The sequence below is a fragment of the Triturus cristatus genome, chromosome 6, assembly GCF_964204655.1.
Source record: "Triturus cristatus chromosome 6, aTriCri1.1, whole genome shotgun sequence".
Classification (NCBI taxonomy): Eukaryota; Metazoa; Chordata; class Amphibia; order Caudata; family Salamandridae; genus Triturus; species Triturus cristatus.
Genome location: NC_140589.1, coordinates 411372534 through 411389738, shown reverse-complemented (window position 1 = coordinate 411389738; position 17205 = coordinate 411372534). Strand labels below are relative to the sequence as shown.

The 17205-nt window shown below is 46.8% G+C and overlaps 1 protein-coding gene across 1 annotated transcript in view; it reads left to right on the top strand.

Moving 5' to 3' along the window:
• CSMD1 (CUB and Sushi multiple domains 1) overlaps positions 1–17205 on the top strand; it is a 2626220-nt gene that overhangs the window by 1141699 nt on the left and 1467316 nt on the right. Inside the window, exon 21 of the mRNA XM_085610820.1 lies at positions 5208–5399. Coding sequence (XP_085466946.1) covers positions 5208–5399 — 192 coding nt within the window. The remainder of the gene's footprint in view (positions 1–5207; positions 5400–17205) is intronic.

Sequence of the window (17205 nt, the reverse complement as noted above, 5' to 3'; positions counted from 1 at the left end):
GAGCCCTACTACCCAGCTTCCAGTGGACTTTTATGGATTTGACCAGGTACATTGTGGCCATTGTAGTCCCACCTCTATAAGGACCAGCTCAGAGCTTGTGGAACCTTGGCTTGTGTTGTGGACATTTCAATACCTTAAAAGGACCTTCTGGAAGAAGATATGGAAGTTTGGAATAATTTGGAGAATTTTTGGTAAAAAGCTCCATAAATTGACCGACACGACATCAAGAGTCAAGCTGGCGACGCCGAACCGCGACTCAGCCTGAAATCCAGGTTTACTCCGCTAAAAGCTCTAGAGTTCTTCACTGTCCACGATGAGAACCGAGACCTCCAGGAATCACTGAGGCATTGTGGGGAATCAAGTCACAGTTGTTGAATTATAAGGCGCAGCAACATTACAATGGTCAGGGGAGATTGCCACAATACAGCACACATGGCCGTAGGGGGGACGTTTGCTCCTAAAAACACCATAAAGTCAGATGCCAAATGAGTTAGGAACACATAGCCAATCAGGACCTAGAACATGTAGTGACCATGCGCTCCCCATGCTGCACATCTGGAAATGATCACCACTGGCCACACTGTGTCCACACGAATTCACGATCCACCTATAGAAACCAATTGACCATTGATGTATGCCTCCAAAGGCATCAACCATAATTTCTCACAATATATAGTACACCGGAAACTTTTAGGACTTGTGTTTTTGTATATAAGAAGGATATCTTCCAAATGTAAAGTGAGACACTCCTTAGACCTCATGCCTGTAACTGTTTTTCTGACTGCTATGTTTAATTAAACAAACTGTTCCTGTTTTGCCAAGTGCCTCTTATCCCCTGTTTTTTCTAAGGCTTTCAAACTCAAGCAACTGTAAATACTTGACAGAGCTTGACCACTCATGGTATCTGACCCACGCTCCATCACAATCATCCTGAAACTTCGACTTTGTGCAGGTCAAGCATCACCAGATGTCCCCAGTTGGCGCTTTCGGCTTTTAGGCACTAGAAAGCACATTTTACATTTAAATGGTTTTCTGAAGAGTTAAGTGAAGTTATACTTGAACTTCATCACTCTGAATGCAGCTGACAGAGGGATTATTTGCTCAGAACAAAGGACCTTTATCTACTCCATCATAAAAAATATAAGAAATCTATCAGCCTAGCCAAATCTATTTTTTCTCTGACAAAATCATAAATTCAACTAAAAAATCTTAAGAACTCTTCTGAATCGTCACTGAGTTATCCAGTCCTGACAGAGTCACTGCAACAATCCCACCGACAAAGAACCTGTGCAATGCTCTCAGCCTTTTCTTTACTGATAAGATCAAAATGATCAAAGATAGTATTCCTCTTAGGCCTGCCATTGCAGTTAGCCCAATCACTGACAGGAACCCTTCTACATTGTCTGAGTGACCCGCCATCAGCAGGGTGCATTTGTCTGGTCCTGCTAACGAAAGTCGGGCTCCTCTAAGGGAAAGTCGGGCTTCCCAAATGATGCATGTCCTCCAAAGGGCCTAAAAAAAGGGTTCTTTCTGGAATCAGCCTTATCTCTTCTCATTAACTCCCTGAGTCAAGGGGTGATCCCCAAATCCTTTAAGGAGGCAAGAGTGGTTCTGCTATTTTTAAAGTTGGGGACGACCCACACATGCTGAAAAACTATTATCCCATATCCTTTTTACTTTACCTAGCTAAGGTTCTTGGGTCACAGGTGGCCAATTGCCTATGCTCCTTCCTAGAGGACACTCATTTTCTCGACCCATATCAAGCAGGCTTCTGACCAGCTCAATCTACTGAAGCAGTTATCCTTTCAGTTGTGGATGACATGATGGAAGAAGCGGACAGAAGCAACCCTCAGGCATTGGTACTTCTTGACCTTTCAGTGGCTTTTGACAGGCTTGACCATGAACTTCTGATCGACCGTGTCAGCGCTGCAGGCCTGCAGGGCTCAGCACTAGACTGGATTGCCTCCTTCCTGAAAGAACATTATTGGGCAGTCTGCTTACCCCCATTCAGTACCCACAAGGTCCAACTCTCTTCTGGGGTGTACCAGTGTGGTCTCTGTCTCCCCACATCTTCAGTCTATGCATACGCACCCTGTTTTATGCTCTGGTAAAGATGAAGATAAAGATTTACAGCTATACAGATAATATGCAATTGCTCTTTGCTGTTGACAACTCACCATAATCTAAAGCTGCCTTTCAAAATACACTTGTATTCTTCCGGGATTGGAAGAATAGTAATCAGCTCAAAACTGAATTCAGACAAGACAGAAATTGTCATTACCAGCACCAAGCGTGACTAGTGGAATCCTTTTTTCTGGCCAGCAGCAATGGGCACCTTGCCCCAGCCCAAGATTTCAGTTAAGATCCTCAGGGTCTTCATTGACAATAACTTGTCCCTGAAACCCCAAGTAGGTACCGTAATATCATCTTGCTTCCTGTAATTGCGTAAAATAACAAAAATAGGTAGACTTCTCACTTTTGAAGCCCTCCTTGAGGGTACTGATTGCACTAGTGATCTCCAAGCTCGATTACAAAGATTATCTTTACCTGGGCCTCCGTGAGGGACTCAACCCCATTCTACCCCATTCTGTCAAAAAAACAGGTAGCCAGGTTGATCTTTCATAAACCTAGAAAATGTCAAATCACACCAGTGATGAGGGAACTGCACTGGCTATCAGCAGAACAGCATGCTGTATTTGAGATTGGTTGCATCATTTTTAAATCCCTACACTGCAATAGCCCTGTGGTGATCTTGGCTCATTTTCCCAAAATACACTCCCACCAACAATTTAAGATCCTCTCACCTGCATGTTCTTACCATTCTCTCCTTTGAAAAGAAGAGACTCCATGGCTCTAGGTTTTCCATACTCACCCCCAGACTATGGAACTCTCTACCATTAGAAATTAGGATGACACCCTGTTACATCAGAATTAGACCACTCTTTAAAACATGGCTATTTAAGCAGGCATACGACTAAAACTGCGGGTGCTGTGTGGTGGTTCTGTTATTCTAGCAGCAAGAATCCATTTCTTGCATGTGCGCTCTATAAATGCTAATAACATAACATAACCAATTGGTACCACGTTTTAGGGAGAGAGGACAAACACTTTAGGACTGAGTAGCAGGGGTGAAGTACACTGAGTCCTAATGGCAATAAAGAAAATTTCAGCAAAGTAAGGGAGAAAAGCAAGATGTTTGAGGGAATACTACACCAAGTATGTTTCGTCTACCACCCAGGGTACACAATGGCATAGTGACCGTGGTGAAATGGTTATCTTTTGATAGGAAAACAATTCCAAGATGGCTAAAACATGCACATGTGTCATCACACATGCAATTCGATACCAGCATTGACAAAGACCACAGCTTCCTTATCTATTGCAGGGAAATATTGGCTTTGCCACTACTTGTATATCTTAAATCTTGAGAAAACGTTCAGTAGATTCCAAAAATTCAGTATCACACTGAAATATGTGTCTTTTTCTTCGTTTTAACTAATTTGCCTTGGTATAAATATGACCCATAATGTATGACACAGCTCACACTGTCAGTGGACACCTGTCTGAATTGCAATATGCTCAAAAAAACTACTGACAACTGTAAGGCTTTTTAACAAAGAATTTTATTGCCACGCTTAATAATATAGTGAGGCTCTCAGAAACTGAAATTGAATCCTTGAACGCAATTGTAAGCACTGTTATTTTTCATAATAAACTGCTAATGATGATGGCCCAGGCGTTTATATTAATAACCTAGGCGCCTTGATTGCTCAAGGTGATGTCAAGGGACATTAACATCATATTGTCATTAATTGGGGAATGAAGTATGCCAAAGGTGAGGGGAGTGGGATAGAATAATTTAAATGTGTGACATATAAACATGATTATTAGTACTTATTTTGAACTACCAATGCAGTGTTATGTGAAACACACAAGAAATACCCCTGAACAGCAACACAAAAAAATGTGTTCAGTCAAGAATAAAATATTGATTGTAGTACTGCTTAATAGCGGTTCAAATGTTAAATAGGAGAACAATTCTCATTAAGAGCTTTATAATTCAGTGTATTTAGCACCAAAGATGGAGATTTGTTTTATTGTTGAAGTTTAATGTTGTAAAGGACAATAAATATTTCATACAATAGGCGTTTGTTCGTGCTCACAAAATCTCAGTTATATTGGAAAATGAAAATGATGTGCACAGTGCTTATGCAATTTTTAGGTACTGTTCCCATCTGCAGCTAGCCAGACCAAAAATCTGTTAAAAAGATCCATACAACTTGTGGGCAATGGAGGTAACAACCACTAGCACATTTTCGAAAACTGCAGACATTTTAGTGCTGCGAAACTTCTTTCATACTTTTGGTCCTGGCAGTGCACTTCGTTGACTACCAGCATCATATTTCAGGAATTCATTTTCGCTTTGTCTTGGCATGTCAAACAACTTGACTGACCATGGTAACACAGCATTGTTGTTCCATTACATATGACCCTTTATAAAATTGTATTGGGTAGGTCCAAATATGTATACACAATTCTTAGCCCAGTAGAGTGAAACGATTGTAAAGTCGTACCTACAAATCCTTTGTTCCAAAATTTCAAAACATGCCTATACCTTTGAACGTGCATAGTAAACACCAAATGTATATTGAGTGTAGAAAGTTAAAATGTGTAAGCTAGCAAAAGCAAATTGTACAGCTGATTTTGCTTACAATTAACACAGATGAGCACATTACATTTTCCAACTATTGGTGCCCATTTTATGAACTTGTGCCTAAATAGTTCCACAGAGTCACTTTGTTTGCGTTATGGCCCTAGACACTTTATTTGTCCACAACAGATGACACACAACCCTAAAACCCCACAATTCCGAATTCTAAATTATCTAAAATGTGGATCTGATAATCCTAAAATTCTTACCAAACGCCCATTATGAGCAGCACTGGAACAGAGATCAGATTTCCAGTTAGAGATGGGTTTTTGATGTGTTTGCTAACCGACTCCTTAGGCTTTAAATTAATAAAATGTGTACTCTGTATATATATCCAGAAAAAATATAGTTTCAATAATCTAATGGACGACTACTCTGCTTGTGTTCTTACCGTGGAGCAGTTCTAAAACTTACAAAAACGTAACTCACTTTAAATGCATTATTTCTTCATAGTATGAACACGTCCTCGTATTTAATTCATATTTTTTTTTTGTAGCATCAATAGCAGCAACCTGTAATGACCCTGGTACTCCGCAAAATGGGACTCGATATGGCGACAGCAGAGAACCTGGTGACACAGTTAGCTTTCAGTGCGACCCTGGTTACCAACTTCAAGGAGAGGAAAAAATCACTTGTGTTGAGTTGAATAATCGATTTTTTTGGCAACCAGATCCTCCAACATGCATAGGTAAGCGGTGAAATGAAGTTGAATTTGCTAACAAAATATTCTAGAATACTCTTTCAACAAGGCGTTGTTGTTGGATATGACATACAATTTTGCAAATATAATGTTTTATATGTTATTAGCTCTGCAGTACTGTATTTTATTCTGACGAATAATGTTATGCGATATTATGTATGTATTAATATATTGTATGCTAATTGGGTACTAATGGACTTTAAATATATCTTAATCAAAATAACTAAAAGCACTTATAGACTTAGAACTTCTTGTGAAGAATTGAAGATTTTAAGGATTCTTAGATGGTGGCAAATAGCATTAAATCAACGTGGATTTAAACTCCAAAGTAAAAAGTGACCCCAAACATGATTGGATGCGACCTTGATAAAATTGTCTCAGGGACTGCAGTTGCAAGAAGGAAAGGAAAGAAAGGGAGTAAATTATTTGTGTTATCTGGGACATTTAGTGTGTGGATTAGTTAGTACCCTTTTCCAAAGTGACCCATATATGTTTTTTTAGCCGCCTGAGGCTGTTAGAGATTGCTAATTGTTTGCCAAAATGTATAGGCCAAGCCATACTTTCACTTTTTCACTTTCTGTTCGTGTTAAGCGTACCACGTGAAATTCAACAGTTTACAAGTCTCACATTTTTCACCCAAAGTCCTTTCAGTATTTAAACATTAAGGGGGCCATTTTGAGTCGGCAGGAAAACAGCCAGGTAATCCCTTTCTACCACCTGAGATACTGATAGCAAGGGCATTTGTAAATGTCATGCAGGAGATTAGGAGAATCAGTGACTTTCTTTCCCTAACCTAACCTGCCTTGCTCCGCTCGAGAGATCATTCCTAGGCAGGACAACCACAGGACGACTCACGTTCTAATCATATCTCTGAACACACGGTCAATGTGAAACATCAACTGGAAATATTACATTTACTGTAATCTGTAAAACCAGATATACTCCTACTAACTGAAACATGGATTTCCCATGAGTCTTATCCTGATATCCTTGCTGCACTCCCAAGCAACTATTATATTCTTCATACAAATCGGGCCTCAGAGGAAATAGGTGGAGGTGTTGCTGATATAATTCACCAAGGATTGAAGTTCACCAACCTCACTGCCCTAGATATTGCTTCAGGAGAAAGTTTAGTTATCAAACTTGACTCCTCTCTCAGGCCCCTGATCTGTGTTCTGATTTATAGGCCCCCTCACAACATGCTTCATTCCCCCCAATTACCGGGGGAACAAATATTCCACTTAGTAATTAACCATGCTAAAATTTTACTGTTTTACTGATTGGCGACTTTAACTATTGGGCCAATGAGGATATGGGTGGCCCATGCTCATGAAAATTGACTGACCTACTGAATGGGCTGAACTGTGTTCAACATGCGCCTATGAACATTCTACAATTAACCAAAATGAAGAAAACATCAAAATATGGCTGGAGGCCACCAGCAACATCCATGCCCCATTTAGGAAAGTTAATGGCGCCATGATGCTCAGAGGTGGTTCGCAGAAGACCTAAAACATAAAAAAATAGCCCAGCGCCATACTGGATGTATCTGGAGTCAGAATTACTCTCCAGATAAAAAAGTTTTTCACCAAGACCAACTCAAGCAATATAAAAACTCTATCCTACTACCTAAGGCCACCTCTTTTTCTAATAAGATTCTGAACTCAACAAACAAATCCAAAGATATATTTTTGATTGTTTCTGAGTTATCTACGCCGGATTCATCTACAGTAAAATTACCCCCACTCAATCATTATATAATGCTTTGAACGCTGATTCTTTTCTTGGCACTGAACCAGTTACTTCTAGTAATCCTCATTCCTTGCGTCAGTTCCCTATAATCAGTTGAAAACTTGTTCTTGATCTGCTGACTAAAGCCAAATCTGGATCTCCTTCAGACAGCTGTCCCCGTCCAATTTTGAAGAAAGTTATTTATGCATACCCTGATCCTGCCCTTTCTCTATTGAATGACTCATTAATCCAGGGCTCCGTTCCCAGGGTCTTCAACGAAGCAATAGTTGTTCCATTAATCAAGAAAATAGGTGCAGATCCACTTGTCCTTACTTTCATCTCATCTCACTGCTTCCCTTTGTAGCTAAGGTACTGGACGCCCAAGTTGCTAATTGCCTCTGCCCTTTAGTCGAACAGTCCCAATTTCTTGACTCTCATCAAGCACCTTCCCATTCCACTGAGGCAGTACTCTTGACCGTACTAGATGAAATGTGGAAAAAAGCAGACAAGGACAATAACCATGCACTGGTGCTCCTTGATCTATCAGCTTTTGACACGATCAACCATGAACTCATGGTTGACCGTGTCAGGGACGCAGGGGTCTAGGGATCCACCCTCAAATGGCTGACGTCTTTCTTAGATGGTCGCTCTCAATCGGTTCAACTCTCCCAATTTACAGCGCCCAAAGGGAAATTGACTTGCTGCATACCACATGGATCATCTCTGTCCCCGCTCCTGTTCACTTTGTACTTCCTTCCATTAGTTCAGTCTCTGGGGAAAATGAATGTGTGTACTTTCAACTATGCTGATGATATGCAATTGATTATTACTATTGACAATACTCCTGACTCTATTCTGAATGTCCAAGCAGCTATGTTACATATATGCAATTGGATACATAGCAACCACTTATAACTAAATCCAGACAAAACAGAACTTGTCTTAGTCATAGGCTCTCAAAATCCTTGGAACTCAAATTTCTCGCCCGCTGAGTTGGGGACGCCACCCCTACCCTCAACCTCAGAAAAGAGCCTAGAAGTCACAATTGATAGTGATCTCTCTCTGAAATCCCACATCGGGTCTGTAGTTTCCACATGTTTTTCCCAGCTCTGGAAGATCAAGAAAATTAGTAGATTCCTTACTGTTGAAGTTCTTGTTCAGGTCATTTATTCTATGGTTATCTTCCACATTGATTATGCAAACTCGCTCTACTTCCACCTTCTGATACATTCAAAAAGAAGACTGCATTTAAGATTGAATGACTTATCTTTAAATGTTTACATGGCACCTGCCCAGAATTTGTCTCTGCACTCATCCAGAGGTATATCCCTGTGCATAACCTGAGGTCATCCCACCTTACCCTCCAGGTTATCCCACCTTTAAAAGGATGAGTTTAGGTAGATCTCAATTTGCTGTACTGGCCTCTCGTTTTTGGAACTCACTCCCTTCAAACATCAGATCCTCACCGTGTTACCTTCAATTTATGAGACTCCTAAAAACTTGGCTGTTCTCCCAAGCCTATGAATGAATCAATGAGCTGCAGACTATTTCCCATTACCAGCACCAAGAAACCGTGCATGCACTCTACAAATATTTTTAACATAACATACCAATTACCCCAATGGCTGTTTTATTTAGATTCTCCTTCTGGGAGTACTGCAAACCTTGCTTACACATAGTCAGGGAACTGCATCCTTGCTCTTTTATTGCACGTCAGTCATTCATCTTACACTATCTCTCCCTATGCCAACTATCACTTGTATGAAGAGTTTAGGTCTTTGGATGGTCAATATTTCTTTTTTTTTAAACTGAAATTTTTTGTATGAAAACATTCAAAAAATTATTGGTTGCACACTTTTTAAGATTCTAATTTAGTCACATGAGTGTAACAATTATGTGCAGAATGTTGCCTTCATTTACAAAACCGTAATTTTTTATGTTGACAGGGAAGCTATACAGAGTGCACTCTCCACTTTAATCCTGAGGCATATGTCAGGATATACTGGAGGCATGCTTGGTGAAGCACTGTCTCAGTCACTTGAGCAAAGAATGTTAGCCATCGGAGACTGTCATCTCTGCAGTGTTACTGGACATCTATATTTTAAAACTGCTATCATATTTTGGTGATACTGATACCGTTTAACTGTAATTATTGCTAAGCCTGAGTGGTGAACTTCGCTCCATTCGTGGAGTTTGCTGAGTTCTTTGCACTCTGTGGAGCTCGCAGAGTTTCTTAAAAAGTCTGCACCGGGGGCGTGGCTAGCTGCCGGGCAAGATGGCCGCAGCCTGGAGGACCTCCGGGGGTGAGACCGTCTTCCCCACCATCCGATCACTAATCCGCGCTTCAATGAGAGCGCAAAGTCCAAGCCTGCGACGCCGGAACGAAGCGGCACGGAGCGGTGCGATTTGGAGATTTTCCCGTGGCCTGTGAGGCGGCCGAAGCCGGGCCGCTTGCTGGGGCCTGTATTCTCGGCCGCAGCCGGGGCCTCGATTTTGGAGCCGCGACCCGGGTCCTGGGCGCGAGACCCGGGGTCACTGAGGAGAGGTGCCTGTAGCCCGGACTGCACTGGAGACGACCCGGGGGTGCTGCCCGGAGCCCGCATGCCTTGGCGGGGGCCCAGCCGTTGGGCGGACTGGTCGAGCCGCATCTCTGTTGTGAGTGTACAGCGGCGTGAATAGTGGCGGGCAGACGGCGTCAGTGCAGCGGAGTGTGGCGGAGCGGGTTGCCTTCGGTGAGCGGTGGACATCGCGGAGGCCCCGGATTATCACCAGCGACGCTCCGATCGGGCCTGGTGCTGGCTGCCTGTGCTGCCTCGAGGTGCCGGGTGCGGCGGTGGTGACCTGAGGAGCAGCGACACGACGCGCCCGTTGTGCCGGGGGGCATGAATGAGAGCGGTGCACGGACGTGGGCAGCTGTAGGGGCCTTGAGACGCTGGTGAGTGCCTTGCAGGTGTGCCTGCCAACGTACATCCTGCTCCTACACATTGCCGGCACCTGTGGGGGGACAGCGGCGTCACGACCTGAGTGGCGGGAGAAAAGCCAGCTGGTTCTGGGGCCCTGCGTTCTGCCCCCGGCGCTGCGGGGCCAGCGGTCATTAACACACTCCGAAGTCCGGCCCTATCATGAGCGGCAAAGGGAGTAGGGCACACCAGCAAGGGAAACTGGACAAGTATGCGTACATTAAGGACGCTCCCCCGCTGACAGACCACGCCGGTCGCACGGAGAGGGCCTTGGCTGAAGCTGGCTCGCCTAAAGTAACATTGGAAGACATCATGGCTGCCCTTACTAACGTGCAGACGACGGTGGGGTTTATTTCCACGGATGTGACGCTCCTCAGAGCTGACTTCCAGAAAATGTCTGCCAGAGTCTCGGAGGTTGAGAAGGTGACAACTACTTTGGCGAAAGACTCAAGCTTCCTGCTCCAAAAAGTGTCACAACTGGAAGCCGACAACAAGCGCATGGCTGAGAGGCTTGATGATCAGGAAGGGCTTTCGCGCCGCAACAACGTGCGTATCACGGGCATTCCAGAGAGTGAGGGGAGCCCGACCATGGATCTCTATGTGGAGAACCTCATCAAAACGAAACTGCAACCCAGGGGACTGTCGGCCTTTTTCTCCGTGGAACGAGCACACAGGGTGCCTGGAGCCAGGCCAAAAGTCGGAGCTCCCCCCCGGCCGGTCTTGGCCCGTGTCTTTAACTTTCGTGACAGGGATGTCATTCTCCAGACGGCCCGAGTGGCACCGCCATTGCATATAGAGAACTCAGTAGTGTCCTTCTTTCCGGACTACACGGCGGCTGTGGCGGCGCGCCGGAGAAGCTTCCTGGAAGTAAAAAAGAGACTGCCCTATTCTATGATATTCCAAGCCAGGCTTTGAGTGGTAGCGGATGGGAAGACCTGGTTTTTCGAATCGCCGGAGGAAGCTCACGACTGGCTTGAGGGATGGCAGCAGGTGAAAAACTCAGGACGGTCGGACAAGCGACGGCGGCCTCATGGAGGGGTGGAGGACCCCGCTGGCCGGGACGGTGCCGTGGAAGATGAAAACCGACTGCAACTAGAGGCTTAGTCGAGAAGCGCTATACACTGATTAAAAGGTGCAGGGTCGGGGGAGGTACTTCCTGGGTTGTGCGGTGCCTGCACACTTATAATGCAGCTCAGAACATTTGGACGCTCGAACTGGGGATGTCTCTGGTCTTCCACGGACCTCCCGCTCCTTACACACAAGTTATGTATCGGGGGATGGGTTCTAAGCACTCTGCTGAGTTGGGGTGGAGGGCAGTTTGGAGTCCGTATGGCAGGGAGGCAGGGAGGGGGTGGGGGGGGAGGGGGTAGTTTCTACATTTTATTCAGCAGTCACTGTTCCTACTCAAAGTAATGTCCACGGCGTGTTGCACGCAATCACTGGAGAACACATGATGCACGTTGCTCCCTTCGCGATGGTTAGTGCCCTTGATAACAAGCATGTTAATGTCTGCTACTAGTGAGGGGGTGCCTGCGACGAGTTCCCCAACACCGGTACCGCCTCTCTCCCTGCTCACGTGGAATGTACGTGGCTTGGTCTTAGTGGCTTGGGCATAGTCTTAAGAGATGCGCTCCGGCGGTTGTCTTGCTCCAGGAAACCCATCTCACCAATGCCACTAGCAAAGCGATGGACCGATGGGGATACAAAATGGTGGTGCACTCGGAATTTACCTCAGGGTCTAGGGGAGTGGGCATACTGGTGCGGAAGCAATACCCACTAATTATACACAAACACATAACTGACGGGTCGGGTAGATTTGCGGCGATAGCCACCCAATGGGAGGGACGCCCCCTCAACATAGTCTCTGTTTATATTCCGCCTGCCATGCATGCCACGGCGCTCCCGGCGCTTAGTGAGTTTCTCCTAGACCTACCAGAAGGGGACCTGATCCTTGGCGGTGATTTCAACGCAGTTGTAAACTAATCACTTGATAGGTACCCTAGACGAGCGGGCGGTGCGGGAATGTCCCGTTTAGGAAGCTTTCTCGAAGCACTAAGGCTCTCAGACTTATGGCGGCTGCATCACCCCACAACACAAAAGTACACATATCACTCAGGGGTGCATAACAGTCTCACTAGGATCGACTACTTCCTGGGCTCCACTGGTAGTCTTAGAAACATAGACACTGTAGAGATCAGGCCCAGGGGTATATCCGACCACTCTCCGCTGCTTCTGCAGTACACATGTTTCCACCTCGTGTGTCGTCGTGTCCCTTCAATACGCCCCGGCTATCTCCAGATCCCCACGATCCACAAGGCGATAACAAAGGCAACAGGCCTCTACTTTACGGAAAATGCCCCCTCTGCTGCCTCACCGACGATTTTGTGGGAGGCATATAAAGCGGTCCTCAGGGGACAGGCTCTTGCTACCATAGCAGCGCATAAGCGAGAAAATCAGGCAGAGCTGCAGTCGCTCGAACAAGAGTTGCACGCGGCAGAGACGCACCATGCTCGAGACCCCTCTCCGGCGTCGGCCTCTGACCTGAAGACCACACGGACCAAATACAGGGCGTATCTCACGGAGTACACACAACAACAGTTGACAGCCACACGACACAAGATATATGACCTGGGTAACAAGACGGGGAAGCTCCTGGCGTGGCTCGGTAGGCGGGAGGGAGGGGCCAGGTGGATAGCACAACTTGAGACTGAGGAGGGCCAGACACTAACTGAACCGGGCGCGATAGTGCACGCTCTTGCACGCCATTTCCAAACAGTTTACTCCTCCACCTCCTCCATGACAGTAGAGGAGGCGGGGACATACGTGAAAGATCTAGCAATGCCTCAACTCACCTCTGAGGTGGCGAGTGCCCTGGAAGCTGACATCACAGTGGAAGAGGTCCAAGAGGCAATCGGTGCGCTGCAGTCGGGTAAAGCGGTGGGACCGAATGGTATACCGGTCGAGCTTTATAAGCGAACAGCCGGGACGGTTGCCCCCCACTTACTTAACATGTTCACAGACAGTCTCCATGTGGGCGAACTCCCGCAAGACCAGCGCATAGCCACAATAGTAGCTATACTGAAGCCCGGCAAACCTGCTTCTGAGTGTACCTCCTATCGCCCTATCTCGCTGCTGAATGCAGAGGCGAAGGTCCTTGCAAAACTCTTGGTGTCCAGACTTGCACCGTATTTGCCAGACATTATACACCCAGATCAGTCTGGTTTTATGCCCGGCAGAAGTACGGCCCTAAATTTGCAGGACTTGCACGGTGTGTTGGCCCAAGTGGAGCGATTACAGGAGCCAGCGGTGCTGCTCTCGTTGGATGCGCGATTGGCCTTTGATATGGTCAAATGGCCCTTCCTGTTTGCAATGCTACTGCACTTGGGCTTTGGGCCCAAATTTTGTGCTTGGGTCCGCCTTCTCTATACTAAACCAATGGCCCATGTCGCCGCTAACGGGCATATGTCCGAAGACTTTCCCCTGACACGTGGCACTCGCCAGGGGTGCCCCCTGTCGCCCCTGCTGTTCGCCCTAGCACTAGAACCCTTGGCGGCATGGATACGGTGGGAGCCCCTGATACGGGGGCTTCGGTGGAAAAATGATTGGGAGGACCGCATCTCCCTTTATGCGGATGATGTGTTGCTCTATCTCTCTTCCCCGAGGCGTTCAATCCTAACTCTACTTAACATTTGCGAAATCTTCAGGAAAGCGTCCGGCTACACTATTAACTGGTCGAAATCGGTAATGTATGTGCTGCACGGCCCTCCTCCTCGCCTCCCTGCCGCCTGCCCACTTCAAGTGGCGACGGGATCATTCAAGTATCTGGGTATTCACGTCACTGCAAACCCTGCGGACTTTCTACAACTGAATCTGCAACCCCCGCTAGATCGTCTCCAGCGCGACGCGCGTCACTGGGGGACACTGCCACTCACGATGCTGGGGAAAGCTGCCCTATTCAAAATGCTGGCCCTGCCCCGCTTCGTCTATGTACTGGAAAACACGCCGTATCGCATACCGCCGAAATACTTCTGTGCCTTTGCAGCGCAGGTGACTAGCCTTATGTGGGGTGACAGACCGCCGCGTATTGCACAGTCCAAATTAACTCGCGGCTGGTACGATGGGGGAATAGCGCTTCCAGACGTTCAGCTCTATAACTGGGCGGCGCAGCTCAAAGTAGTTAATCAGTGGTTACATGTTCCGCGGACGGACCCTGCATTTAAGGCAGATAGGGACATACTGGGAGAGCGGGGTGTGCTGTCGCCCCTGTACGACGGTGGACTGGCGACAGCGCTCATTGGTCCGCTCCGGCAGACCGTAGCCATTTGGCATGCGGCACAGGCCAAGTTGGGGTGGCGTGGGGTCTTGACCCAACTCACGCCTCTGTGGGACACAAAGCAGCTCGGTAGGCTTAGAAGCAGCAGGGGTTTTGATAACTGGGACAACATTGGAATCTCTACGATCGGCGACATGTGGCACAAGGGTGAAATAATTACGTTGGTGCGTCTTCAGCAGCAATATGAGCTGGCGCCCTCCGAGTGGTTCCGCTATACGCAAATCAAGCACACCTTACTGTCGAGGCTGGTGCCCGGTGCGAAAGTACCGGAGGCGTCACCCCTGGAGGACAGATTGTTAACGGATGACATGCCTAACAAGGCCACATCGCTTACCTATCGTAAGCTGATCAATAACCTACCGGACCCAATGGGTCCTCTCCGAGAGAAATGGTCCCGTGATGTGGGTGATTTTGATGACCCGGAATGGCGGGAAGCGCTTGCCTCGCTGCGAGAAGCGGGTATCCCATCGAGGCTCCGGCTTGTACAGCTCCGTATTCTGCACCGCTCCTATTACACCAGGCACACTCTACACAACATAGGTAGTGCGCTGCATCCGTTCTGCCTGCGCGGCTGCGGGGAGGTAGGAAATTTCTTTCACACCATATGGGAATGCCCCGTACTCCAGGTGTACTTGACGCAGGTTATGCGGACACTGTCGCAGTCAGGGGGAGTCTCACTGGTGCCAGAGCCTAGGCGCTGCCTGCTGAATATATGGGAACCTAACGACCTCACGCGCCAGGCGCAGGAATGCGCCACGCTAGGGATCATGATAGCCAAGCGCAACATAGCCTAAAAATGGGGAGCAGGAGAGTCGCCCAGGCTGGCAGCATGGGGAGTCGACATGGATGAGGCCATGTTTGCAGAAAGGTCAGCCTTCATCCGGCGGGGTTGCCCTCGTAACTGGAGTAAAGTGTGGGGGGCATGGAACAAATTCAGGGGTGACATCTGTGACCCGCCCTCAGACTCAGATGACGATGCCTCGGACTCAGACTGATGTGGGGAGGCCTGTGGGTGGGGGCGCAGGGAGGAGGGTATTAACGATGCATAATGTTGGGGAAATGCTTTCTGAGGGATTGTCTTTGATGGTTGCAACTGTACTGCGCTATTCTGTGGACAACTGCGTATTTAACTGCTGTTCTGTACTGCTGATTGTTAAACAAAACACAATAAAAACAAATAAAAAAAAAAAACTACAAAAAAAAAAAGTCTGCACCACTTAGCGTAGCAAAGATTTTCCTTTGCTCGCACTCGCCAATGGTAAGTTGGCGACCAAGGAAAATCCAATGCTAGACCACTCCCCAGCGATATTGCTGAACGCGGGCGGTCGCGGATAGTCGCTACTGCTTACGTTGAGAAATGTTCCGTTCGCATAGAGACAGCTGTGGCTCTAGTAGAACTTCTATTCAAGGTGCAGAAAGAAGCAGCGCCCTCTTGCACTGTGTGAGATGCTGTTCGCACTGATTTTACAGTGCCATACTAACACCCATCACTAAAAATCAGTGCGAGCAGCGCAAGGTATCCAACTCCGCTGCTCGCGGTACTCCGCGTAGTTTGGCAGAGTTTTTTTTTTCACTTTGCCGAGTTTCTAGTAGTGGACTCCAACCAGACTTAAATATTTTACTCTCCTGGCTCAATACTAAGGAACAACTGAAAAAAGTGCAAAAAACTTTAAAACACACTTTTTATCTTTTACTCAAATACTTTTTTCTTAAAACAGCATCCTAGGACTTTCTGCATACATGTTGAAGGTCATAAAATTGTTCAATGAGTGATCTTTATTAATCTCACCTAAACTTAGGTTTAAGTGTCTGTTGAAGGGGGCGTGGTCTGGCCACGCAGGAAGATGGCCGCCTGAACGCCGAGCTCCGCTACGGGTTACTTCAGACGGAGGCGGCGCTCTCCTCAACACGCCCAGGACCTCGGCGCCTACGTTTCTACTCCGTGGAATTTGGCGGCAGCAGCTGGGCTGATTTTTGCGAGTCTCTGTACTCGCTGGGTGCCCGTATTCACCGCCGGGGCATTTTTCTCACGAGACGCACTCTCGGCCTTTCTGACAGGCGAGTGCTGGTGCGCGCCTTCCTATCCTCATGTGGGGCCCTTTCAATTGAGCGCGCAGCTGAAAAAGTCACGTTCTTTGGCTCTTGCTCCTTGCTACATCCTGGTAAGGCCTTTCATAAATCGATACGCACATTACTGTATTGCTTATGGCCAGTTTCTACAAGCCTCTCTGGAGCTTTCACAAACTACCTTCTGTCAGCAATTATTAAACATGGAACATTTCCCTCAGAGTGCATGCCTTCTTCTGCACTATTTCTTAAATGTACTACTCATGGTGTCTCCTGCAATGCTCCATTAACCTCTGATGCTACTGACTCTTGCCCTAAAGTGACTTTTTCTGACCATTTTCACTCATTATTTCTGCACTGTACTGATAAGAACATTTATCTGTGACACATCTCCCATTTTATCTTCTCATATGGTTGCTTCTGAATTAATGTGCAATATCCTGACAGAAACTTAGGGCCATATTCACAAGGAACTATCGACGTATTAATGGCACCTTATCACAGCCAAAGTTGTGATACATGTATCACCCCATTCAGAAGCTGCTGATAACAGCCCACAGCACCAGTTTACCCGTAATAGCAGCCGCAAAAAACATCGCCACAGATGACCCCCGCAACTATCGCTAATGAGATGGAGAGTGGGGCTCCCGTGCCAAAAGCCATGACCACGCCACTCCTCAACATTCACAACGACCAGACAGAT